We start from the raw sequence: 27,188 nt of genomic DNA on the forward strand, positions 1-27,188 counted from the left end.
GAGCTGGATGAACACAGCAGGCCAAGCAGCATCAGAGGAGCAGGAAGGCTGACGTTTTCGGCCCAGACCCTTCATCAGAAAAGGGGGAGGCGGATTGAAGATGGATAGAGGAGAAGATAGGAGAGGAGGAGACAGACAAGTTAGAGGCGGGGGATGGAGCCAGTAAAAGGTGAGTGTAGGTGGGGAGGTAGGGAGGGAATAGGTCAGTCTAGGGAGGACGGACAGGCTAAGGGGGCGGGATGAGGTTAGTAGGTAGGAAATGGGGGTGCAGCTTGAGGTGTTTTCAGGTTGTCAATTTAATTGTCAGAGGATAAAGCCATTAGAAAAACAGGATGAATCTATTAGTAAATTTGTCTGAACAAGAAAAATTGGTCATGCTGAGCACACAGGGCATATTTTGACTCCTTTAATTCAACCCTCTCCAGTTCTAACTCCCCAAATGGCAGAAAGAGTCCCTACAATGTGGGAGCAGGCCATTTGGCCCAGTGATTTCACACCAACCCATCCAGACCACCCCCCCCACCCTATACCTGTGACCCTGCATTCCCTGTGGCTAATCCACCTACTTGCACATCCCTGGCCACTATGGGCAAGTTAGCATGGCCAGCTAGCATATCTTTGGACCGTGGGAGAAAACTGGAGCATACGGAAGAAATCCATGCAGACATGGGGAGAATGTGCAAGCTCCACACAGTCACCCAAAAAAGGGTGGAATCAAACTGGGTCCCTGGTGCTGTGAGGCAGTAGTGTCGACCACTGAGCCACCGTGCTTTCCCCAATGGTCTCACAATCTACTTTAGCCATTACCCTTAATATCTGGTAAGTTTTAACCAAGTTGCATCGTAACTTTTTAAATTCCAGAGAATAAAAACATGTTCACCATGATCATGTGAGCACAATCTGATAAATATTCACACACTGTTAGGGTGTTAACCGACTCTGGCTTATCACTTAACACTGAATATAATACAATGGATCTCCTTAAGAGTTCCCAATCCCAACCGCTATTTCTGTAATGGCGAATGGAATTTCACCTGTGGGTGAGTTGCAGAGTCAGGAGAATGACCAGTTCCACAACACCTGAAAAATTTTCCATCAGAAAGGGTCATGCTGGGCTCCATTAGCACTCAAACCAGGTGAGCCCAGAAGAACTGAGTAAGCTGTCATAATTGGAGATGGAAGGCTTTACAAGGGGTGTCGGGAACCTGTTACCAGTGTCCAAATTTGACACATAAAAAAGATAAAGTAAGAAACAGCACCTCTTCTCTACATCTCCACCCACCCACTCCGCCCCAAGGTCACGGTGTTCTGGGACCATTTATTATCTATCCAATAGGGAAGCCTGGCTATTAAAAGAAATGCACATAATTCAGTCTGCTGTTTCCAAGCCCATTCTTTGTATTTTTCTAAACCCACCTATTCAGTGATGTCACTACAAAGCCTATCCGGTCCAGAGGTGTGAACCCATGTCTCCCGGTTCAGGCATAGAGACAATACCACTGCACCACAAATACCCTAACTCTTCACATTTCATGTTTTTTGCTTCTGGGCCTGGCAAAAATCTCAGAAGTGGAAGCAGCTGCTGATTTAAGTGGCTGGCTGCCTTCATGAGCTCAGTAGGTTCAAATCCCAAACTAATCCCATTCCTCCTCACCACCCCCACACCCCAACTACCTGAGAATGGCAGGTGCTAGATTTAGGAGTGGAACTTACTATTTCTGGCGTCGGGTGTCATTTTCACCACGATTGGAGAGTCTCTCCAATATCGCAAAAATACAGTCTACAGAGTTCTACAAGTTGAACATATGTTTGTATTTAATTTAACGTGTTCCTTATACTCAATGCTTTTGTAACAAGAACGCACACTTGTTCTCACATAATTCCATCCTGATGTTCTACACTTTTACTCACATCTTACCCCTTTCTTTTATAACAAGGTGTAGAGCTGGATGAACACAGCAGGCCAAGCAGCATCAGAGGAGCAGAAGAGCTGGCGTTTTGGGCCTAGACTCTTCTTCAGAAAAAGGGAAGGCCCTAGGCCCGAAATGTCAACATTCCTGTTCCTCTGATGCTGCTTGGCCCGCTGTGTTCATCCAGCTCTACACCTCGTTATCTAGGATTCTCCAGCATCTGCAGTTCCTACTATCTCTGAAACAATTTATACCCCTTTCCTTCTCTGCTTTCATAAGCTTACTGTCATAAGATTCCCTTTATCTCTAAGCCAAAAACAATTTCCAACAATCACTTCACTCGCTTTCCTTTTGCTTCCTGTTTATCATCTTTCAAACTGTGTTCTTCCACACAGCTTGTAGTTTAAAAATCGTATTAACCATTCCACTAGGAGCCAGGTCCCAGGCTCCTTCAGCTGAGCCTGTCCCAAGAGAAAAGTCCCTTCCTGTTCGGATCTTGCACTGGTATCCCATGAAATGGAACCCTTCTTCCCCATACCACTCTCAGCTATATGCTCCCCTCCCTAATCTCTGTTTCCTACTACAATTTGTATTGCACAGGTAAATAATCGAGATTACTATCCTTGCATTTGTGTCGTTTAATTTAATTCTTAATTCTTCATGGGCCCCAAAAAGCACCACTTACATTCGTTTTCCTATGTTGATCCCCGCAAGGACTGCAGTGATTGGATCTTTGCATTGCCCTCTAACATGCTTTGAAGTCCAATACAGATGTCCCTTAACCTGGCACTAGGTGGGCTACACACCATGTGGACTCTCACACCTACTTACAAAGATAGCTATTCATTGCTCTAAATAAATTCCACATAACTATCACATCATGCTTCCCCCGCTCAGCACCCCACCACTCCGGAGCCCAGGATAGGCTTCTGCTCCAAAAAAAACGTGTTGTGGTCTGCATTCTGGAAGTAGCGAACACATTTTATTTCATTTATTTTATTTTTAAATGCATTAGGATAATTATGTGTGGTTTCTTGTATTCTATCTCACCAATGGTCTCTTTAACCCTCTACGCTCTCAGTCATTGACCCCAAATCTGAGTTAGGGCTGAAATCTGTTCATGGCAAACCTTAAATTATTCAGAGATAGAATTATCACCACCCTTTATCATGCTACCCAAAAATCAGCTACTCGAAAGTCTAACTGATTTTATGATGATTGGGACTTCTCCATAGTAACAAGCGATTAGATTAGATTAGATTCCCTACAGTGTGGACACAGGCCCTTCAGCCCAACGAGTCCACACCGCCTGTTGCAGCATCCCACCTAGACCCATCCACCTATAACCCACACACCCCTGAACACTATGGGCAATTTAGCATGGCCAATCCACCTAGCCTGGACATCTTCGGACTGTGGGAGGAAACCGGAGCACCCGGAGGAAACCCACGCAGACATGGGGAGAATGCGCAAACTCGCACAGACAGTTACCCGAGGCTGGAATTGAACCCGGATCCCTGGCTCTGTGAGGCTGCAGTGCTAACCACTGGGCCACCATGCCACCCATCTTCTTCCTTATACCTTCAATTTGCATTAACAAGATTAAAATTATGGAAAGAATTCCCAAGGGCAACACCCAGTAAACTATTATACTACTATTGTGTTCAGTTCTGATCACCGCATTGTAGGAAAAATGTGGAAGCTTTAGAGGATGCAGAGGAGATTTACCAGGATGTTGCCTTGCCTGGAGGGCAGATCTTATGAGGAAAGGTTAAGGGAGCTAGGGCTTTTTTCACTGGAGCGAAGGAGGATGAGAGGTGACTTGATAGAGGTGTACAAGATGATGAGGCATAGATTGAGAGAATAGTCAGAGATTTATTCCCCCAAGGCAGAAATGACTATTACAAGGGGGCATAATTTTAAAGGTGATTGGAGGAAAGATATAGAGGAGATGTCAGAGGTAGTCTCTTTACACAGAGAGTGGTGGGCGTGTGGAATACGTTGATAGCAGTGGCACTGGAATCAGATACTTTAGAGACTTTTAAGCAAGTCTTGGATAGGCACATGGAGGATAGTAAAATGTAAGGTATGCAGGTTAGTTTGATCTTAGTAGGATAATAGGTCGGCACAACATCGTGGGCTGAGGGGCCTGTACTGTGCTGTACTGATCTATGTTCTACCTACTTTAGCACATCCATTTCATAGTTGGGAACCTGCAATGCATGTACTGTGAAAAATAAACGGAACACTTGAACTCTTCCCTATTTTGCTTCAATGTTTTAAGGTTCTATCAGGCAAAACACGGCCCAAATGAAGGAGTATGACAAACATAGATTAAGTGGCAAATAGACAATTTGTGCATAAACCATATTACATAAAAATCTTGTCCCCAAGCTGGAAATCTGGGGAACGGCACTTTTGCTCATGAGTACGCAGCATCAGCATCCAGTGTTCTTTCTTCTTCCTTTATTTTGCAGTGAAGAAATCTTTGGTTCCAGTAGCATCTTTTCCAAACTAAACAGGCAATGTTAGGCTTCAACTAGATTCCATCCTAAATGCCAAGGAAACTCTAAGTTGTGAGCTAAATCGGTTGACCGGCAACATTCTCAGTAAATCGCAAGCCAGAGCAGTGTTGTCCTGGCTCACCAGAAGCACAAGCTGGCAACATCTGAATCCATAAGATCATCAGTCAAGGCCTACTCTCCAGAGGATCCAATGGTGAAAACATCTTTCTCACAGGGTGAAGATCGCAAGGAGTGATGAGTATTCTGCGTCAAATGTCATGGCTGCTATATTATGGTTTGAGTACTGGCTATATGTTAGCCCATGTAACATATCAAAAAGACTGCTGTTTTTGAGACAGATATTTTTAAATTAAGCAACAACACTAGCTATTGACATTGTTTTTTTAATCTGAGCTGTCATGACTAACAAACAGACAGCCTGGGTTCTATGCTTACAGATGTTATAGCTACAGTACATCACCTGTAACACTAACATGGCTGTGTGGAGTGACTACACACTGCACTGACTATTGTTCCATGACTACTAAAGGCAAAAGGGGAGGACCTTTGTATTAGAATGCCTCATGCTGTAACATTATCTAGCTGCCTTACAGACACAGTCTTTCTGAACTGTATGAAATAATAAACCTGGGAGAGAAGGTGTGAAGACAACAATTACAGGAATGTGGTGTTCAGAAACTACCCCACTGTCCTCCATCCATGCCTCTAATTTCATCCAGACTGGGGCAAAAATAAATAAAAAAGGACCACACCACACCATGACATATCCAACAGGTTTGGTTACCCAGTTGGGAAACAAACCACTTTTCTCACTTGCTGGGAAAGCAGGAAATGGGTGAGGTTTAAGATGAGGCCCAAAAGTGGACTTTAATTGCCCACTTAAGGACCTTAATTTCTGGCAAGTAGAGGAGTCCTCAGTGGATCTTCTCAGTCAGCATCTAAATGGTGAGGCAGTGAGAAGGGGGGAAACAGTTCTCTCTCCAGGGCCAACTGACCCAGATCATTTCTCTTTCTTGTCACATCTCTCACCAACACCCTAAACAAAAGGGAAAAAAAAACTGTTTCCTGTGTCTAAACCACACACAGTGAGAGTAACAACTATGGACTATGTAGGATAACAAAGTGTGGAGCTGGATGAACACAGCAGGCCAAGCAGCATCTTCAAAGATGCTGCTTGGCCTGCTGTGTTCATCCAACTCCACACTTTGTTATCTTGGATTCTCCAGCATCTGCAGTTCTAATCATTTCTGATGGACTATGTAGGATTTTGTTAATGAGACGAGTATAAAGCAAAACTTCACCGTGGAGCAGGTAATTCCTATAGTTTTACAAGGCAACATTGGGCTGTAGGTCCTCCCCACATGTTGAACAATTTGGTACTACAGAACACAAAACAACATCTACGTGAGATTATTTGAAACAATTAAAAGGAAAAAATAAAAGTATGTCTTTAGGGAAAAATCTCCGGTTTAAACACCATTCTACACAAATACAGGCACTGTCTGAAGAGACCACCAATCAAATCGATTTTGAAGATGCATGCGCTTCTTTAACAGAAGAGCCATACAATGACTGCCAAAAGCAATAAAATCCAAGATAATCCCACTGTGCAGCTCAGCTATTCATTTTTAGCATTTTGATGAAGCACCCTGCTGAGTAACCTTAGGGCACCTCAAGTTGCTATGCCACCAGAGAAAAAAATAAGAAATTACAGAGAATGATGCCACACAGTAGACTAAGTGGTGAAGCATTTGATTCAATGCTATGCTTCTGGGTTTAGGTTCAAAGATTTTTTTTTCCTCCTGTGAAACTGCTTTGGTTTGATGCCAGGTGAACCACACTGTTTCATCTTTGCAGAGGAGAGCAGGATAAAAAAATAAAGTTGCTGTAATATGACTGTCAGAGCAAAGCTCCCTGATAGATAATAAGGACATTTACCACAGTTCAAAGCACCTTCCAAATTTAAAATTCTCACCAATCAAAATAGAGGGAAGTTTCAGAGCAGTTAATAGTTATTTCCTCTCACCCTGGACACTAACTAAAACAAAATTCTATGCACCTTCATTGCGATTTATATAAGCACAGTAAAAGATACCAAGTTTCAGAGCAGTTAATAGTTATTTCCTCTCACCCTGGACACTAACTAAAACAAAATTCTATGCACCTTCATTGCGATTTATATAAGCACAGTAAAAGATACCAAAGGCTCACAGGCATGTAAGAATAACCCACTAAAGAAGCTCTTAACCAAGTAAGGGCTGGAAATTTCCACATGCTAAATCATTGTTAGCTTCCAGTTTTTAAAATGAGCTGAATAAGAATTCATTCACTAGGTTCAATACATTCTGATGAAAGGTATTTATCAAGTATGTTAACTTGCTTTTTCACTACAGATTCTGATCCAGCAGCTGTGCATTCAGTACATTGTTTTCATTTCAATATGTTTATGCCTTCTTAGCCAATCTTTCACCATTTCATTCAGTACTTTCTTACTGAATAGGAGCCTCTGCAGTCAGTTTTAACACTTCCCTATTCCATTGACTAACACCTTACTTGCATGAGTTTGCAGTTACAGTTTGATATGTAATTTTCCAAACTTGCCTCCCTCGCTCAAGTTTCACGAGATACTCACAGGCTCCTTCCTCAACTCTAGTGTTCAGCTTTTTATTTTTTTAAATTATTGACTTTACATTAGTCATTAATACTTCTGTGATCATTGCCTGCCGCCGCCAGCATCTCCACCCACCCAACCTCCAAAAGGGACGTGATGACCTAGTGGTATTATCACTAGACTATTAATCCAGAAACTCAGCTAATGTTCTGGGGCCCTGGATTTGAATCCTGCCACAGCAAGTGGAAGTTGAATTTTTTAAAAATCTGGAAGTAAGAATCAATTGATGATCATGAAACAAGAACCAAAAGAACTGTGGAGACTGTAAATCAGGAACAAAAACAAACAAGGGTCCTGGCCCAAAACGTCAAGCTTTCCTGCTCCTCCGATGCTGCTTGGCCTGCTGAGTTCATCCAGTTCTACACCCTGTTATCTCAGATTCTCCAGCATTGGCAGTTCCTACTATCTCTGTGACAAAAACAAAATTGCTGGAAAAGCTCAGCTGGTCAGGTCCTAAAGGACACAGCTGTTAGACTTGGTCTGCAGCAGGTGGTGGGGGAACCAACAAGAGGGAAAAACATACTTAACCTCATCCCTACTAATCTGCCAGCTGCCCGTGACAGTATCGCTAAGAGTGACCATCGCACAGGCCTTGTGGAGACAAAGTCATGCTTCACGCTGAGAATAATCCTCCATTGTGTTGTGTAGCGCTATCACTGTGCTCAATGGAAACAGACTTCACACAGCTCTAGCAACTCAAGACTGGACATCCATGAGGCCCTGAGGGCCAACAACAGCAGTAGCAAATATTTAGTTGTGAAATAAGACCAGACTTCAGGTTGTACTGCTAAGTTTAATTTTTGAATGAACCTATACTAACACACTGGCACTCTGCAAGTTTTGTCTTGTGTTTCGTGACTAGTTAAAATTGCAGTGGTTAGTAAAATAGGTCTTTGCATGGAATTAATTGCTTACCGGTGTATGACCAATCCAAATTGTCACAGATATTGTTGTGCTGTCTGTAGAATCCATATGTCCCACCTGAAGAATAAAGTAAAGTCTTTAGCAGAAAAACACAAAAAAACACTTTGCCAAAACAAATGGAAGCATTCCAATATTTCAATTACATTTGGGTATTCTTTATGTACGTAGTTGATCTAATGTTGGATCAAAAACATCATCAACTATATACGTCAAGGGCCACTAAACTACCATTGTCCCAAGGTGTTGGGTATAAATATTAGCAAACCTTTAGTTATATTTTTTTAAACAGACGAAATAGACTTGTGTGTTCAGGTATCGTACGTAGATCATTTAATATACAAATGTATTGTACACCGAGATGCATGTGTGCGTGTAACTTGGAGACTTTATGAGCTACAATTGATGAACCATCCTGAGGTCAATTAGAGATTGATAAATAAAGAGATTACATTGCAATCACAGAAGGTGTAACACTGAATTTTTCACCTTCTTCCTCACTATTCAAGATCCCAGACAAATCTTCCAAGCAAAGCAGCATTTCACTTTTACTTACTTCAAATCTAGATTGCTGGATTCATTGCTTACAATGCCGTCTTCTTTATATTGATAAATACAGACTGGGGACCGCTTTACAGAATAACTCTGCTCTGAGCATTAGAATTAACATGACCTTCCATTTGCTTGCCATTTCAGTAAACCATTTTGCCCCCATAACAACATCTCCCTCCTTTGTCGGCTATAGAGTTGGAATGAAGCTCAACGTAAGCTGGAGGAACAGCACCTCTATTCCCACTTAGATACTTTACAGCTTTCGGGAAACAATGTTAAATTCAACTACTTCAGAGCATGATCTCGCTTCTCCATTTCACTTAGAGCTCTCCAATCCCTACAACTGTCACCCCCAACTCCACGTATCTTGGTTGTATTGTGTTGTGTGAGTGATAATGGGAACTACAGATGCTGGAGAATCCAAGATAATAATGTGTGAAGCTGAATGAACACAGCAGGCCCAGCAGCATCTCAGGAGCACAAAAGCTGACATTTCGGGCCTAGACCCTTCATCAGAGAGGGGGATCGGGTGAGGGTTCTGGAACAAATAGGGAGAGAGGGGGAGGTGGACCGAAGATGGAGAGAAAAGAAGATAGGTGGAGAGGACAGTATAGGTGGGGAGGTAGGGAGGGGATAGGTCAGTCCAGGGAAGACGGATAGGTCAAGGAGGTGGGATGAGGTTAGTAGGTAGGAAATGGAGGTGCGGATTGGGGTGGGAGGAAGGGATGGGTGAGAGGAAGAACAGGTTAGGGAGGCAGAGACAGGCTGGGTCTAGTCCCGAAATGTCAGTTTTTGTGCTCCTGAGATGCTGCTTGGCCTGCTGTGTTCATCCAGCCTCACATTTTATTATCTTGGATTCTCCAGCATCTGCAGTTCCCATTATCTCAGAGACAGGCTGGGCTGGTTTTGGGATGCAGTAGGGGGAGGGGATGAGCTGGGCTGGTTGTGTGGTACAGTGGGGGGAGGGGACGAACTGGGCTGGTTTTGGGATGCGGTGGGGGAAAGGGGAGATTTTGAAGCTGGTGAAGTCCACATTGATACCATTGGGCTGCAGGGAGTCGGTGGGCTTGAAATGGACATCAGTTACAAGCTGGTTGCCTGAGATGGAGACTGAGAGGTCCAGGAAGGTGAGGGATGTGCTGGAGATGGCCCAGGTGAACTGAAGGTTGGGGTGGAAGGTGTTGGTGAAGTGAATGAACTGTTCTGTGGATGAGCCCACTGACTCCCACAGCTACCTAGAATACACCTCCTCCCATCCACCCTCCTGCAAAAATTCCATCCCCTATTCCCAATTCCTCTGCCTCCGCCGCATCTGCTCCCATGATGAGGCATTCCACTCCCGCACATCCCAGATGTACAAGTTCTTCAAGGGCCGCAACTTTCCCCCAACAGTGGTGTAGAACGCCCTTGACCGCGTCTCCTGCATTTCCTGCAATACATTCCTCACATCCCGCCCTCGCCACAACCGCCCAAAGACGATCCCCCTCGTTCTCACATACCACCCCACCAACCTCCGGATACAACGCATCATCCTCCGACACTTCCACCATCTACAATCCGACCCCACCGCCCAAGACAGTTTTCCATCCCCACCCTTGTCTGCTTTCCGGAGAGACCACTCTCTCCATGACTCCCTTGTTCGCTCCACACTGCCCTCCAACCCCACCACACCCGGCACCATCCCCTACAACCGCAGGAAGTCCGACACTTGCCCCCACACCTCCTCCCTCACCCCTATCCCAGGCCTCAAGATGACTTTCCATATTAAGCAGAGGTTCACCTGCACATCTGCCAATGTGGTATACTGTATCCATTGTGCCCGGTGTGGCTTCCTCTACATTGGGGAAACCAAGCGGAGGCTTGGGGACCGCTTTGCAGAACACCTCTGCTCAGTTCGCAATAAACAACTGCACCTCCCAATCGCGAACCATTTCAAATCCCCCTCCCATTCCTTAGATGTCATGTCCATCATGGGCCTCCTGCAGTGCCACAATGATGCCACCCGAAGATTGCAGGAACAGCAACTCATATTCTGCTTGGGAACCCTGCAGCCCAATGGTATCAATGTGGACTTCACCAGCTTCAAAATCTCCCCTTCCCCCACCGCATCCCAAAACCAGCCCAGTTCTTCCCCTCCCCCCACTGCACCACACAACCAGCCCAGTTCGTCCCCTCCCCCCACTGCATCCCAAAACCAGCCCAGCTCTTCCCCTCCCCCCCACTGCATCCCAAAACCAGCCCAGCCTGTCTCTGCCTCCCTAACCTGTTCTTCCTCTCACCCATCCCTTCCTCCCACCCCAAGCCGCACCTCCACTTCCTACCTACTAACCTCGTCCCACCTCCTTCACCTGTCCGTTTTCCCTGGACTGACCTATCCCCTCCCTACCTCCCCACCTATACTCTCCTCTCCACCTATCTTCTTTTCTCTCCATCTTCGGTCCACCTCCCCCTCTCTCCCTATTTATTCCAGTTCCCTCTCCCCATCCCCCTCTCTCAGATGAAGGGTCTAGGCCTGAAACGTCAGCTTTTGTGCTCCTGAGATGCTGCTTGGCCGGCTGTGTTCATCCAGCTTCACACTTTGTTATCTTGTATTGTGTTGTTTTGGCTTCGCTCTCAGCAAACCAGATACATTTTCACCTTTTCACACCTATCATTTACTCCTATTAAAGAACACCATCCTGCCTTTATTACCTGAGCACTCTAGCTTTTGTTTTGGATACCTGCATCACTTGCTCCTACTCCTATGTCAACAACATATCTTCCCACACCTTTCAGCTCTGAAGAACAGTATTAATAGCAAGATTTGAAACATTAACTCAATTTGTCAGTCCACAGATGCTGCCAGACCTGCAGAGGTTCTTGGGTACTTTTGTTAGATATGAACTGACATTCTGAAGGTCCAGGGTAGAAATAGATGTCAGAAGAATCCAAGTCAGAATCAGCAATTTGAGAATACAAAAAGGAAGAGAAGCAGTAGTCTATCCAACCCTTCAAATCTGCTCCACCATTCAATAAAGGTCATGGCAAATCTACATGAGTTCCATATTGTTACCTTATTCTGACATCCCTTGATTTCCTTATATCCACAAATCTAACAATTGTGGTCTTGAACCCACTCCATGACTGAACATCTGGAATGCGAAATATTCACAAACAGAAATGAAGATATTTTTCCTCAGTGTTTATGCCTGATGCAATAGCCCTAGATTTGTAACAAAAACAGTAGTTGCTGGAAAAACTCAGCAGGTCTGGCAGCATCCGTGAAGAGAAATCACAGCTAACGTTTCAGCTCTGGTGATCCTTTAGGGACACGGGACATTAATTGCAATTATTTGCCCCCCACCCCCACAGGTGCTGCCAGACCGGCTGAACTGTTCCAGAAACTTTTTGCTTTTTGTTCCTGATTTACTGCATCCGCAGTTCTTTCACTTTTCTGCTGCATACAGGCTTTTCAATCAGAGAAACTTGCCTCCTAGTACTGATGCTGATAAGCTCTCTACCTCCTTCTCCGTCTTTTTAAGTAGTAACAGAAACTTGCACGTGAAACTGAAGTACCACTGAAAAACGTTTCAGACATTTAGAATCATTGAATCCCTACCGTGTGGAAGCAGGCCATTTGGCCCATTGAGTCCACACTGATCCTCTGAAAAGCATCCCACCCAGATCCCAAACCCTATCCTATTCCTGTAACCCTGCATTTCCTGTGCCCAGTCCACGTAGCCTGCATATCTCTGGATACCATGAGGAGTTTGGCATGACCAATCCACCTAACTTGCACATCTTTAGACTATGAAAGGAAAACGGAGCATCCAGAGAAAACCCACGTGGATGTGGGGAGAATGTTTTTGGGGAGTTTGCACAGTCGCCTGAGGCTGTAATCAAACCTGGGTCCCTAATGCTGTACTGCAGCAGTGCTAACCACTGAGTTGCTGTGCATCCCCAATTCAATACTTACTCTCGTCATTGCATGCCCTTGCTTCTCCCTATAAATTCAAAGTTGCACTGCATGATACTATAAACCCTCCTAACAGGTCACTAGTCACACAACCTTAAGGTCAATGGCCTTATCCAATTTTATGTTTCCTTTCTGTTAACTGCCTTTAAAGTAGCGCACAGTTGATGATGGATCGGAATAAAAAATGAAGAACTGCGGATGTTGGAGATCTGAAACAAAAAAACAGAAATTGCTGGTGCAAATCAACAGGTCTGGCAGCATTCTCTGCTGAAGGGTCATTGGGCCCAAAATGGTGACTCTGCTTTTCTTCTCTGCCTCCCCCCTCAACCACCCTTTCAGATGCTGCCATATCTGTGGAGTTGTGCCAGTAATTCCTGCTTTTGTTAGGATGAAGGGCTGAGGAGTGTACTGTGTGTTTTTAATTTTGTTTTGATGATAATGCTTGTGTCTTACCTATGTTTGTGAATGGAAGCAAAAAAAACCCAAACAATTCGTTATAATCAATCATTAAATCATTAACTTGTGAAAACTGACATTCACTGTGCAGAAAGTAATTTTATCTGCACCATTTTTATTGTTTTTCTTCCCATCTACAATGTTCTAAACTGAATTGTTCATGTCTTAATGTGTGTTTAAAATAATTGTGTTAAACAGGGGAGAACAGATAATAGATATGAATGTTTTAAATACTACAATAAAAATTGCACCCAGGAAGACCTACTCTGCTGATCAATAGCACCTGTGGAACTGTTAAGCTTCTGTGTGAATCTAGATGAACTGGAAACTAGCACAGGGCAACAAGTTAGACACAGCATTTCTGAAGGGTCTTGGCCCGAAACGTCAGCTTTCCTGCTCCTCTGATGCTGCTTGGCCTGCTGTGTTCATCCAGCTCGACACCTTGTTATCTTAGTCACAGAATTAAGTCAACTTCCTTTCTGAGCCCAGGAAGTTTATATTGAAACTGCCAGGATGAGTCATAAATCAGCTGTGGAGTTTATTAGCAGTACGATAGCTGATCCAAGATGTTTCAAAACTGCCAATAGCCTTTTCAAATCAACTCTGAATATCATTAACTATTAAAATCAAGTCGCAGCAATGCAGTATTTCAAATTTGTGGAAAAGTAGATTTGTTGCAAATTCCTCAAAGTAACCAAACTAGGAACAATCCAATTATAGTTCATCTCATTGCTGGTTAACACAGTCATTATCTGACTGCTATAAATGCCCACTAAAATTATTTCAAGCCATGAAAATATTACTTTGATGGTCAGATGTTGAAAAACTGCAGATACTGTAAATCAGAAACAGAAACAACAAGAAAACAAAAAACAAATATTGCTGGAAAAGCTCAGTAGGTCTGGCAGTAACTGAGGAGAGAAACTGGAGTTAAATGTTTCAGGTCAAGTGACTCGAGTTCTGAGGAAGAGTCACCGAAAAAAATCGATTGATTACAAATTGGACTTAAATTGAAGATGGTTGTGATTTCTTGTAACTATTCTGGAGATTAACATTATGGTCCTGACAGTGCATCATGATAACATTTTTATTATTTTAAACCAATATTGCTGCAAGAAATATGTTTTTAAAATTGCATCCAAAAAAAGTTTGTAAATTACAAACAATAGCAGTGTTAAAATTCTGTTATTTTTAGACCATGACTTTAGTTACCTTACAAGTGTAAATAATGAGTTTGAAAGGTATTCTAATTACAGAAGACAAACAGCAAATGACATGTTTTCATTTAGACCAGACAAGTTTTTTAAAAAAGAAGTTTTTATTTTGTTTTACCCTACATATGTTTGAAGAAAAAAATTTTCACAAAGAAGTTAAATTATGCAATGTTCAAATTTGATCTTCCAACCTGCTGAGTTCCTCGTGACACCATCTGCATGTTCACCTCCAAGTCACTCCTCATTCACTAAAGCTGGAACTAGATCTCTGCTTCTTTGTTGTGTTGGATCATCACCTTGGAACTCCTTTCCCAACAGCACTGTGGAAACACCCACACCACACAGACTACAAATGGTTCAAGAAGGCAGCTCACCTATCACCTTCTCAAACACAATTAAGGATGATCCAATAAATGCTGGCTTTGCCAGCAGCGGCTGCATGCTATGAATGAATAATAAATTGAAGACTGCAAGCAAGGTCAAGAATTGTGATTTTTAAAAAAAACTCAAGCAAACTTTGTTGCCGATCCTGTCTTGCAAAAAAATCCTCTCCTGAGCAGGACAGAGTATCTGGGTAGAATCGTCCAAATCCCTGGACATGTTAAGAGGGATTCAACTGTGAAAATTTGGGGAGATCACAGACAGGAGGAAAAATATTAAGCTTTTACACCCAAGGTTATAACAGAGAAGTGAAGAGTTGGTTAATGAGCAACAAGGGTCCTATCTGCATGCAATACACAATTTATATGCAAGTTGCTTCTTCCTCCTGGAGGTAACAAAGACAAATTAGATGCCAGCACTTCCTGTTATGATAATCAGAGCAAGTGCCTGACAGCTTGCCACTTGCTCATCCAGACCTCAGTCTTGCCCTACTGTTCCCAACATCTCAGGTTCTGTTTCATGAGTGACTGCCCACACACCCTGTCCATAGAGATTGCTATTGACATTAAATCAGCCTTACCATATCATCATGGCATATCTACGACTTAATTATAATACTGTTGACCATTTCAATACCACATCAGAGCTCACTAGCATCTTTTATTACAATGTTAATCACATAGGTTTAGAGACAGAGACAGAGGCATCAGAGCTGGATGGATCCCTTAGCTCTTTATTTGCTCATTTTTTTAAAAAAAGATTTGGATGCTCACAGCACCTCTCTTTTTGCATATTGCTGCATCATTCAGAACTTAGTCTCACAGTGCTCCTACCTTGCCTTGCTTTTTAGCAAAGGCACAAAACCAGGCAACTGGCTTTGATTAGGCAAGGCATGGTCACATTGCTGTATGGCACCATGCTATGTCAACGTCACACCTGCAGTATGAGCCAGCAACTTATGCAGTACATGCACACGCACACTCCAAATAAAAGGCCAAGTCCTCGGTCAAGTCTAGAATCATTGAGATTAGTCGAGGGTGTCAACCCAGTCCATCAAGGGCATTGTCTGATCTCAGTTCAAGGGCTTGGACATGCTCAGTTGACCACATGAGGCATATAGGATCTATAGTTCCATATCATTATGGTCAATCCTATAGGTCCAACACAAACAGTCCAGGGATTAGTAATAGGTCAGCCAGGGAACTGTGCAGAGATTAACCATGTATCCGGTCACTCAGCTATTCGTGCTGTCGTTCCAAGTGAAGTTGGTTGGCCACTGTCAGCCCTTGGGTTCTGTTCTCTGGAGGTCTAGATGAGGTGGTGTTTGAGGGCCCAGCGCTGTTGTGGGCAAATTGGGGAGTAATTTGTGGGATTAAAGGTTACATGCTGTGTTGCAGAGAGGGGCAACTCAACATGTAGAAGAATGTGAGAGATGATAAAACTTCAGAGGACAAATTTTTATTTTTGAAAAACCAAACAAAGATTCTTTTGTAAAATAAGGGAGTTGTGTTTTGGTTTCAAGGAGTCCTAATGTGATTGGCTCAAGATAAATTGAGGAATTTATCGAAGGAGTTTTTTTAAAAATTCAGATAATTGGTTGATTTTATTTAAGTTTTATATATTTGATATACATAACTTTTTGCCACTTTAACATTATTTTGTTTAAGTAGTGAAATATCTTCCCCAGTTGCAGTAGTAATGTATTCCATCAAAAATGCCACCCCCCTTCTTTCTTGCCTCCTTTTCTGACTTTCTTATACCAACTAAAACCCAAAATATTGAGCTGTCAGTCTTGTCCATCTCTAAGCCAAGTTTCTGTTATAGCAACGATGTCCCAATCCCCTGTTCTTACACATGCCCTGAGTTCATCAGCCTTTACCTGTGAACGCCCCTTGCATTGAAATAAATGCAATATAGTTCTTCAGAATTGATATATGCTGACTCTCCCCTGGTCTCTTTCTATTTTCCAAATTGATGTACTCTTTTCACATTCAGAACCTTCCCCATCAATCCTTCTGTTTACACCTCCACTTCAGATTTCTCGCACTCTCTTTCTCTCAGAATAAATTCTCCCTTAATGGAATGAGCAAAATCTCCCTGTTGAGATACTGGTCCCTTTCCAATTTAGGTTAGGCCCATCCTTTCTTTGAAGAGGTATTTTTTTAAAATCTCAAAAAAAATCCCAATTATCCAAAAACCTGAATCTCTGAATAATGTACCAACTCTTCAGCTTTTGATTTATCTCCTTTTAATCTCTTGTTCCTTCTCTCATTGAGAGTTTGGCATTAGGAATAAACCAGAAATTACTACTTTCAAAAGTTCCACTTTTAAAAAACTCTTCGACTTCTTCTCTTAAATTCAGTCTACTGCTTTTATCTTTTCTCACTTTGAAATGCTAAAAACGATAATGTGTTCATTAGCTTCTGGCCTCTCAATCTCACCTTTCTAAACATTATGCTTGAACTGTTTAGAGGAGTCCTTAACCCTAGAACAAGGAAAGCTAAAACAAAATCCTAGATCTACTCTTACTGCTGCAGAATCTCCAGTCTATGCCCCGACAGGAGAATGCCCTATAACTATCACCCTATTAAATCTTGTCAAATGCTGTCTAACACAAGAATCATTCCAAGTGTCCAATAACTGACTGACCTTTTCCATTTTCCTTGGAGAGATTATCCCCTTCAACTGTTCCAAAAACTGAATGTCTATTTGATAAAGGTATAGTCAACTTTTGAACTACGTTTCCCGATGGTCACCTGTCTGACTGATCCTGCGAGGTAATAACTTTTCTAAATTACTAGCCATCTCACTCTGTACCTCATACGCCCTTAAATATATTTACGCCTAAAAAAGTTTCAATAACATTTTTCTTATTTCCTACTAGGAAAGAAGCAAAACTAGACCCTCTTTTTGGCAAAAAAGGCAGGGCAGGTGACTGGTGTCAAAGTGGAGAAACATTTTTGGGCGAGCGATCATAATTCTATTCATTTCAAAATGGTTATGGAAAAGGATAAGTGTTCCACAAAAGTTATAGCTTTTAATTAGAGTAAGGCAAATTTTAATGGTATGAGACAAAAACTTTCAAAAGTTGATGGAGTAGGCTAGTCGCAGGAAGTGTGACAAATGGGAGGTGTTCAACAGTGTTATGACAAGAGGCATTTTGTTCCTCTTAGAGTGAAGGATAAGGCTGGAAAGATTAAGGAACAATGGATGAATAACGACATTGAGACTCTAGTCAGGAATAAAAAAGAGAATCTTACTTCAGATATACAGACAACTTGGTTCAATTGAATCTCTTAAAATCAATGTAAAGGGCACATGGCATTCTTGAGAGAGAAATCAGGAAGGCAGAAGACGGGACATGAAACAGCACTGCAGATAATGTTAAGGATAACCTGAAGAGATTCTGCAAATACATTGAGCAGGAGATGGGAGAGATACTAAATGAATATTTTGCATCAGATGATTTTACTGTGGAGAAAGAAATGGAATCTAGAGATTAGATTAGCATAGGAATAAACTTTTTGAAACTTCAAAAGCAGTTCACATTACAGAAGGGGAATTTCGGGAGGTCGTTGAGAATATAAAGGTGGATAAATCTCCAGGACCACATCTAAATGTATCCCAGAGTATTATGGAAAGTGAGGGAGGAAGTTAAGAGATCCCTTGCAAAAATATTTCCATTGTCTATTACCATGGCTGAGGTGCCTGATGACTGGATGGTAGCTAATGGTGTACCTTTAGGGGAAAAAAAAACAGGGAACTATAGACCTGACAGACTGGCTTCAGTAGTGGATAAATTGTTGGAGGTGATGATAAAGGATAGGATTTATGGACATTTAGTGAGGCAAAATTTGATCAGTGATAGTCAGACAGAGGATGGTTAAAAAGGCATTTGGCCGCCTTTGACCTGGTGTACAAATGGGCTTTAAAGTATGACAAAAAAAAGTAAAAAAAAAATTGGTGATGAGAATCCTTGACGGTCCTGACAGCGGTGAACACTTCAGCTGCTGGCAAACACAGGAATGGGGTCATTGTGGTGCATAATTCATTAGATGAGCACCAGAGAATTTCAACAGAACCTCTCCATGAATCTCTCCAAACAAAAAGGAAGACTTTGATTTTTGTCAAAATTCAACCTTCTCTTAGAAATATTTCATCTGCACAATATTTCAGTCTCACCTTTATAGCACAAAACTTGCAACTGAATGGAAGCATACTTTTACAATAAACCAAGGTCAATTCCATTGGAAATATTTTGAACTAGAGACATTTCTGGGAGAACAGTGTGTGAATGAGAATTCATAGCACAAAATGAGGCTTCAACCACATGAATGGTAAATTGTAGACAAAACTACTGACTTTTGATCAATCGGTATGAAATAGCCTTCCTAGCAATGCTGGTGTTGCTGAAGAAGTTTAAAAAATATTCAATACACACTTAGTACGATTGGACACGTCAATACAAAATTGAAAGAACCCCTCACAGGGATCAAAGATATACATGTCATACATCAATGACATTTGCTGGCTAAGTTATTCATTCAGACGTCATGCAGTCTGAAACATTTAATGTAGAAATGTTCAATTGCAGCAAGACAGATTGTGGAATACCAAAGGCTATACATTGCTTTACTTTTAATGCAATTTTCCCCCGGGAGTGGTTAGGAAGCTATAGAGCACAGATTAATTGTGCCAAAACACAATGTAAACAGTCTAAATGGTAAGCCAATTGAACTCCTTAGGGTAGCAAAGTGCACATATAAATTAAACTTGGGCTACTAGTGATTGGCCTTTTAAAAATTGTGGTTATGAAATGGTGATCAAGGAATTAATTTCATACAGGATCTGGTCATGCTGCACAACAAAACTGAAAAGTTCTAAGTCAAACGGACTTCAAGTCATATTTAACTGCAGCAATCAGGACTCATCACTCCCAGCAACTCAAATACTTCTTCTGTCACATCTTAGTTCTGTTTTATTCTTACAATTATGATGCATTTCCTGCCTCAGTCCCAGTGAGACTCATTTTTTAAAAAACAAAAACGATGATTTGTTGCAGCGAAGCGACAGTTTTCAGTCTAGAGCCAGATCCTAAGATGAGCAGCAATCATTGATTATTCTGACAAATGTTCCTACATCCTGGTGCAGTCCTAAATTTAACGTGGGTCTCCAAATCCTGGCTTCACTGGCAAGGTGAAGTATGGTGTTCCTCTGAAAATTGTCACAGCACTGTAGGGTCAGGGGTCAGGCACAGACTTACAATATGACAGCCAAAGGGATCAGTGTGAATGCTGTGAGTCACTGAATGAACAAATCAAATAAGAAGCAAGGTGGGAGAGGAGGCATGTAGGCAAGGGGGCTGGTGGGAAGTGCGGTAAGGTGGCAGCTAGCAGAGGCAAAAAACAGTGAATGAGGTGACATGTGTTGGGGGGGGGATAGTGGTGAACAGAGTGGCACGTTGGTGTGGTAGCAGCGAGGGGAGCTGAATAGGGAGGCAAATGGGTTGCGTGGCTGGTAAACAAGGTCATAAGTAGGTAATAAAATGTGAGGCTGGATGAACACAGCAGGCCAAGCAGCATCTCAGGAGCACAAAAGCTGACGTTTCGGGCCTAGACCCTTCATCAGAGAGGGGGATGGGGGGAGGGAACTGGAATAAATAGGGAGAGAGGGGGAGGCGGACCGAAGATGGAGAGTAAAGAAGATAGGTGGAGAAGGTGTGGGTGGGGAGGTAGGGAGGGGATAGGTCAGTCCAGGGAAGACGGACAGGTCAAGGAGGTGGGATGAGGTTAGTAGGTAGCTGGGGGTGCGGCTTGGGGTGGGAGGAAGGGATGGGTGAGAGGAAGAACCGGTTAGGGAGGCAGAGACAGGTTGGACTGGTTTTGGGATGCAGTGGGTGGGGGGGAAGAGCTGGGCTGGTTGTGTGGTGCAGTGGGGGGAGGGGATGAACTGGGCTGGTTTAGGGATGCAGTGGGGGAAGGGGAGATTTTGAAACTGGTGAAGTCCACATTGATACCATATGGCTGCAGGGTTCCCAGGCGGAATATGAGTTGCTGTTCCTGCAACCTTCGGGTGGCATCATTGTGGCAGTGCAGGAGGCCCATGATGGACATGTCATCAAGAGAATGGGAGGGGGAGTGGAAATGGTTTGCGACTGGGAGGTGCAGTTGTTTGTTGCGAACTGAGCGGAGGTGTTCTGCAAAGCGGTCCCCAAGCCTCCGCTTGGTTTCCCCAATGTAGAGAAAGCCGCACCGGGTACAGTGGATGCAGTATACCACATTGGCAGATGTGCAGGTGAACCTCTGCTTAATGTGGAATGTCATCTTGGGGCCTGGGATGGGGGTGAGGGAGGAGGTGTGGGGACAAGTGTAGCATTTCCTGCGGTTGCAGGGGAAGGTGCCGGGTGTGGTGGGGTTGGAGGGCAGTGTGGAGCGAACAAGGGAGTCACGGAGAGAGTGGTCTCTCCGGAAAGCAGACAGGGGTGGGGATGGAAAAATGTCTTGGGTGGTGGGGTCGGATTGTAAATGGCGGAAGTGTCGGAGGATAATGCGTTGTATCCGGAGGTTGGTAGGGTGGTGTGTGAGAACGAGGGGGATCCTCTTGGGGCGGTTGTGGCGGGGGCGGGGTGTGAGGGATGTGTCGCGGGAAATGCGGGAGACGCGGTCAAGGGCGTTCTCAATCACCGTGGGGGGGAAGTTGCGGTCCTTAAAGAACTTGGACATCTGGGATGTGCGGGAGTGGAATGTCTTATCGTGGGAGCAGATGCGGCGGAGGCGGAGGAATTGGGAATAGGGGATGGAATTTTTGCAGGAGGGTGGGTGGGAGGAGGTGTATTCTAGGTAGCTGTGGGAGTCGGTGGGCTTGAAATGGACATCAGTTACAAGCTGGTTGCCTGAGATGGAGACTGAGAGGTCCAGGAAGGTGAGGGATGTGCTGGAGATGGCCCAGGTGAACTGAAGGTTGGGGTGGAAGGTGTTGGTGAAGTGGATGAACTGTTCGAGCTCCTCTGGGGAGCAAGAGGCGGCGCCGATACAGTCATCAATGTACCGGAGGAAGAGGTGGGGTTTGGGGCCTGTGTAGGTGCGGAAGATGGACTGTTCCACGTAACCTACAAAGAGGCAGGCATAGCTGGGGCCCATGCGGGTGCCCATGGCCACCCCCTTAGTCTGTAGGAAGTGGGAGGAGTCAAAAGAGAAGTTGTTGAGTGTGAGGACGAGTTCCGCTAGGCGGATGAGAGTGTCGGTGGAGGGGGCCTGGTCGGGCCTGCGGGACAGGAAGAAGCGGAGGGCCTTGAGGCCATCTCCATGCGGAATGCAGGTGTACAGGGACTGGACGTCCATGGTGAATATGAGGTGTTGGGGGCCAGGGAATTGGAAGTCCTGGAGGAGGTGGAGGGTGTGGGTGGTGTCACGGACATAGGTGGGGAGTTCCTGGACCAAGGGGGCGAAAATGGAGTCCAGATAGGTGGAGATGAGTTCGGTGGGGCAGGAGCAGGCTGAGACGATGGGTCGACCAGGGCAGGCAGGTTTGTGGATTTTGGGAAGGAGATAGAAACGGGCTGTGCGGGGTTGGGGAACAATGAGGTTGGAGGCTGTGGGTGGGAGGTCCCCTGAGGTGATGAGGTCATGAATGGCGTTGGAGATGATGGTTTGGTGCTCGGGTGTGGGGTCATGATCGAGGAGGCGGTAGGAGATGGTGTCGGAGAGTTGGCGTCTGGCCTCGGCGATGTAGAGGTCAGTACGCCATACTACCACTGCGCCACCCTTGTCTGCGGGTTTGATGGTGAGGTTGGGGTTGGAGCGGAGGGAGCGGAGGGCTGCCCGTTCTGCGGGGGAGAGGTTGGAGTGGGTGAGAGGGGTGGAGAGGTTGAGGCGGTTAATGTCTCGACGGCAGTTGGAGATGAAGAGGTCGAGGGAGGGTAGGAGGCCTGGGGGTGGTGTCCAGGAGGAGGACTTGTGTTGGAAGCGGGTGAAGGGGTCAGTGGAAGGAGGGTTGGGTTCCCGGTTGAAGAAGTAGGCATGCAGGCGAAGACGGCGGAAAAACTGCTCTGCGCCTCTACATCGCCGAGGCCAGACGCCAACTCTCCGACACCATCTCCTACCGCCTCCTCGATCATGACCCCACACCCGAGCACCAAACCATCATCTCCAACGCCATTCATGACCTCATCACCTCAGGGGACCTCCCACCCACAGCCTCCAACCTCATTGTTCCCCAACCCCGCACAGCCCGTTTCTATCTCCTTCCCAAAATCCACAAACCTGCCTGCCCTGGTCGACCCATCGTCTCAGCCTGCTCCTGCCCCACCGAACTCATCTCCACCTATCTGGACTCCATTTTCGCCCCCTTGGTCCAGGAACTCCCCACCTATGTCCGTGACACCACCCACGCCCTCCACCTCCTCCAGGACTTCCAATTCCCTGGCCCCCAACACCTCATATTCACCATGGACGTCCAGTCCCTGTACACCTGCATTCCGCATGGAGATGGCCTCAAGGCCCTCCGCTTCTTCCTGTCCCGCAGGCCCGACCAGGCCCCCTCCACCGACACTCTCATCCGCCTAGCGGAACTCGTCCTCACACTCAACAACTTCTCTTTTGACTCCTCCCACTTCCTACAGACTAAGGGGGTGGCCATGGGCACCCGCATGGGCCCCAGCTATGCCTGCCTCTTTGTAGGTTACGTGGAACAGTCCATCTTCCGCACCTACACAGGCCCCAAACCCCACCTCTTCCTCCGGTACATTGATGACTGTATCGGCGCCGCCTCTTGCTCCCCAGAGGAGCTCGAACAGTTCATCCACTTCACCAACACCTTCCACCCCAACCTTCAGTTCACCTGGGCCATCTCCAGCACATCCCTCACCTTCCTGGACCTCTCAGTCTCCATCTCAGGCAACCAGCTTGTAACTGATGTCCATTTCAAGCCCACCGACTCCCACAGCTACCTAGAATACACCTCCTCCCACCCACCCTCCTGCAAAAATTCCATCCCCTATTCCCAATTCCTCCGCCTCCGCCGCATCTGCTCCCACGATAAGACATTCCACTCCCGCACATCCCAGATGTCCAAGTTCTTTAAGGACCGCAACTTCCCCCCCACGGTGATTGAGAACGCCCTTGACCGCGTCTCCCGCATTTCCCGCGACACATCCCTCACACCCCGCCCCCGCCACAACCGCCCCAAGAGGATCCCCCTCGTTCTCACACACCACCCTACCAACCTCCGGATACAACGCATTATCCTCCGACACTTCCGCCATTTACAATCCGACCCCACCACCCAAGACATTTTTCCATCCCCACCCCTGTCTGCTTTCCGGAGAGACCACTCTCTCCGTGACTCCCTTGTTCGCTCCACACTGCCCTCCAACCCCACCACACCCGGCACCTTCCCCTGCAACCGCAGGAAATGCTACACTTGTCCCCACACCTCCTCCCTCACCCCCATCCCAGGCCCCAAGATGACATTCCACATTAAGCAGAGGTTCACCTGCACATCTGCCAATGTGGTATACTGCATCCACTGTACCCGGTGCGGCTTTCTCTACATTGGGGAAACCAAGCGGAGGCTTGGGGACCGCTTTGCAGAACACCTCCGCTCAGTTCGCAACAAACAACTGCACCTCCCAGTCGCAAACCATTTCCACTCCCCCTCCCATTCTCTTGATGACATGTCCATCATGGGCCTCCTGCACTGCCACAATGATGCCACCCGAAGGTTGCAGGAACAGCAACTCATATTCCGCCTGGGAACCCTGCAGCCATATGGTATCAATGTGGACTTCACCAGTTTCAAAATCTCCCCTTCCCCCACTGCATCCCTAAACCAGCCCAGTTCATCCCCTCCCCCCACTGCACCACACAACCAGCCCAGCTCTTCCCCCCCACCCACTGCATCCCAAAACCAGTCCAACCTGTCTCTGCCTCCCTAACCGGTTCTTCCTCTCACCCATCCCTTCCTCCCACCCCAAGCCGCACCCCCAGCTACCTACTAACCTCATCCCACCTCCTTGACCTGTCCGTCTTCCCTGGACTGACCTATCCCCTCCCTACCTCCCCACCCACACCTTCTCCACCTATCTTCTTTACTCTCCATCTTCGGTCCGCCTCCCCCTCTCTCCCTATTTATTCCAGTTCCCTCCCCCCATCCCCCTCTCTGATGAAGGGTCTAGGCCCGAAACGTCAGCTTTTGTGCTCCTGAGATGCTGCTTGGCCTGCTGTGTTCATCCAGCCTCACATTTTATTATCTTGGAATCTCCAGCATCTGCAGTTCCCATTATCTCTCATAAGTAGGTAAGGTAGCTGATAGGTAGAGGGATGACCAAGGGAATGAGATGGGTCAGGGATTAGCCATGACTGGTTGGGTGGCTGGAGGAGTGTAGTGGTGCGTTGTATTTTCGAGGGTGAATTACATAGACAAGTGAAGCATTGAAATGTCTGGGAGGGATTAAAATGGTCAGGAGAGTATTTGGATGGTAGGGAAGGGAGTTGAGGGCTCATTTTGAGGGAGTCAGGGGTTTTAGTTAAAGGGGGAGTAAGGGATTTTCATACGAAATGATTGGGGGTCAATGGCATTGTCACCCAAGGAAGAGGATTTTTGTTTCTGTTGAACATTTCCCGCGTAACTATCCAGGTAAGTACTTTGAATTTTTTTTCGTTGTTGTATCCAAGCAAACTGTAACATACATGAAATGACACAGTCACACAGTGCTGCTACATTTGCCTGTGGAATCATTATTAAATTCAGCATCGTCTAGCAATGATGCTTCTTGAGGTTTTCCATGGGTCACTCAAAACAGTTCAAGGATTTCTGGACAGTCAGTCAGTTTTAGGCAGTTGGACAAGACCATACAGAAGGTTATTAACTGTTAGTCTGTCAGGTACTTTGGTGCACATGAAAAGGCTGCATTTAAAAAAAAAACATGGTGTTGCTATAGCAGGCTCAGAGCTCAAAACAGGTGCAGTCCACTGGTCTGGCAGCAGTAGGTTATTGTTGGGGTTAGAGTCCAGGCTCAGGAGTCCTATCAGCAGTGAGGGAACCAAATAATACTAGGCACCAATAATAGTTTAGTGGAGCTGGGGGCAAAAAAAAAGCCTTTAAAACTGAAATATGCACGTATTTTGCTTACATAAACATAGTCAAATCAGAATAACGTTACAGCAGAGCCCTCTATATTTATCCAGATACACTGTGTCACATCATTTTGCACAATTACAGCAGGCAGCAAGGGTACAAGAAACATGCTGAGGAGCTGAAGGAAGAGAGCAATCTGCAAGGAGGAGGAGGAACAACATTAAGCTAGAAGATGCACTCCTTACTGATGACAGAGCTCAATTACATTAGGCCCTAAGGCAGGCAGGCTGTGATTGACAGCTCTCTGATGAAGGGTCTAGGTCCGAAACGTCAGCTTTTGTGCTCCTGAGATGCTGCTTGGCCTGCTGTGTTCATCCAGCCTCACATTTTATTATCTTGGAATTCTCCAGCATCTGCAGTTCCCATTATCTGTGATTGACAGTCAGTTCCAGTGGAGGTGAGCTGGGTGCAGATCATGATCATGGAATGTCAAAGTCAAAATGCTAGTCTTTGCTTTGGATTGTGGATATGGAGTGCAGCTGGTCTTCATTTCCCATGTTCCCTTTTGCTGGCTGCCAGTAAAAAAGCTCATGTTTGAATTTGTCTAATCACTCGTTTGCCAGTGATATTCCCCTTTTGGACAAATGGCAAGATGGAGATGCACTGGAGAAAACAAGTCTTGAGAATTCACACAGGGTTTTAGATGGGATGTATCCAAGGACAGGCTAAGTGCGTAGTACGGTGTTTAAAACGGTGACTCAGGGTAGATGCATGAGGGCGAGTTTCTATACTGACCACATGCTGTGGTCAGCTCAGCTTTTTGGCTGCTGGTGAGGGACAATGCCAAACTGACAACACTGGGGGCAGTGATGAGGCAAGGGATTTTGGTCAACAGGCAAAACAAGATGAGAAATCTCAGAGCTTCACAATGAGATTCTCTCCAATGTAACTCACTCTCAACCAAAGAGAAAAACAAAAGAGAGAATGGAATTGTTCTCTTAGAGACAAGGTGTGAGAAAAGAGTTGTTGGATGTCAAAGGCAGTTGCATAGGCTTGTAAATTAAGATTAATATACAGAAATGGGAAAGAGAAGCAGAGTAAGGGAAGAGTAGAGTAATGGATAGGCCAAGTGAAGGCAAGAAGCAAAAATAAGTGAAAAATTGGAGAAAAGTTAAAGTCGAAATCCAGTGCCTGGTGAAAGCAGGAAGCAGCACAGGAACAAGCTGAAACGATGAGTTTATTAGAAGAGTCCTTTTGGAAGGAGGTAGAAGTGTGCTGTTTGAGTCTGGAGATGACAAGGTGGGAAGCTGTGAAGGGAAGATCTCCAGCAGAGTTGAGGCCAGTGACTGCCCCAGAAATAATAGTGTAAGGTTTGATTTTGAGTTGGGTTCCAGAGGAGAGTAAGGAGTGTCTGAGAGTGGCAGAAGAATCTATTTTTTAAAAAAAAGTTACAATATTCTTGGAGAGAGATAATGGGAAGTACAGATGCTGGAGAATCCGAGATAACAAAGTGTGAAGCTGGATGAA

At 45.2% G+C, this 27,188-nt stretch overlaps 1 protein-coding gene across 3 annotated transcripts in view; it reads right to left on the minus strand.

Moving 5' to 3' along the window:
• The window catches only part of LOC125460698 (receptor-type tyrosine-protein phosphatase zeta-like), a 242,061-nt gene that overhangs the window by 185,404 nt on the left and 29,469 nt on the right, over positions 1-27,188 (minus strand). For all 3 annotated transcript variants that reach the window (XM_048548418.2, XM_048548417.2, XM_048548419.2), the window contains exon 2: positions 8,022-8,087. In XM_048548418.2, the coding sequence (XP_048404375.1) occupies positions 8,022-8,087 (66 nt within the window). The remainder of the gene's footprint in view (positions 1-8,021; positions 8,088-27,188) is intronic.

The sequence above is a fragment of the Stegostoma tigrinum genome, chromosome 18 (genome assembly GCF_030684315.1).
Source record: "Stegostoma tigrinum isolate sSteTig4 chromosome 18, sSteTig4.hap1, whole genome shotgun sequence".
Classification (NCBI taxonomy): Eukaryota; Metazoa; Chordata; class Chondrichthyes; order Orectolobiformes; family Stegostomatidae; genus Stegostoma; species Stegostoma tigrinum.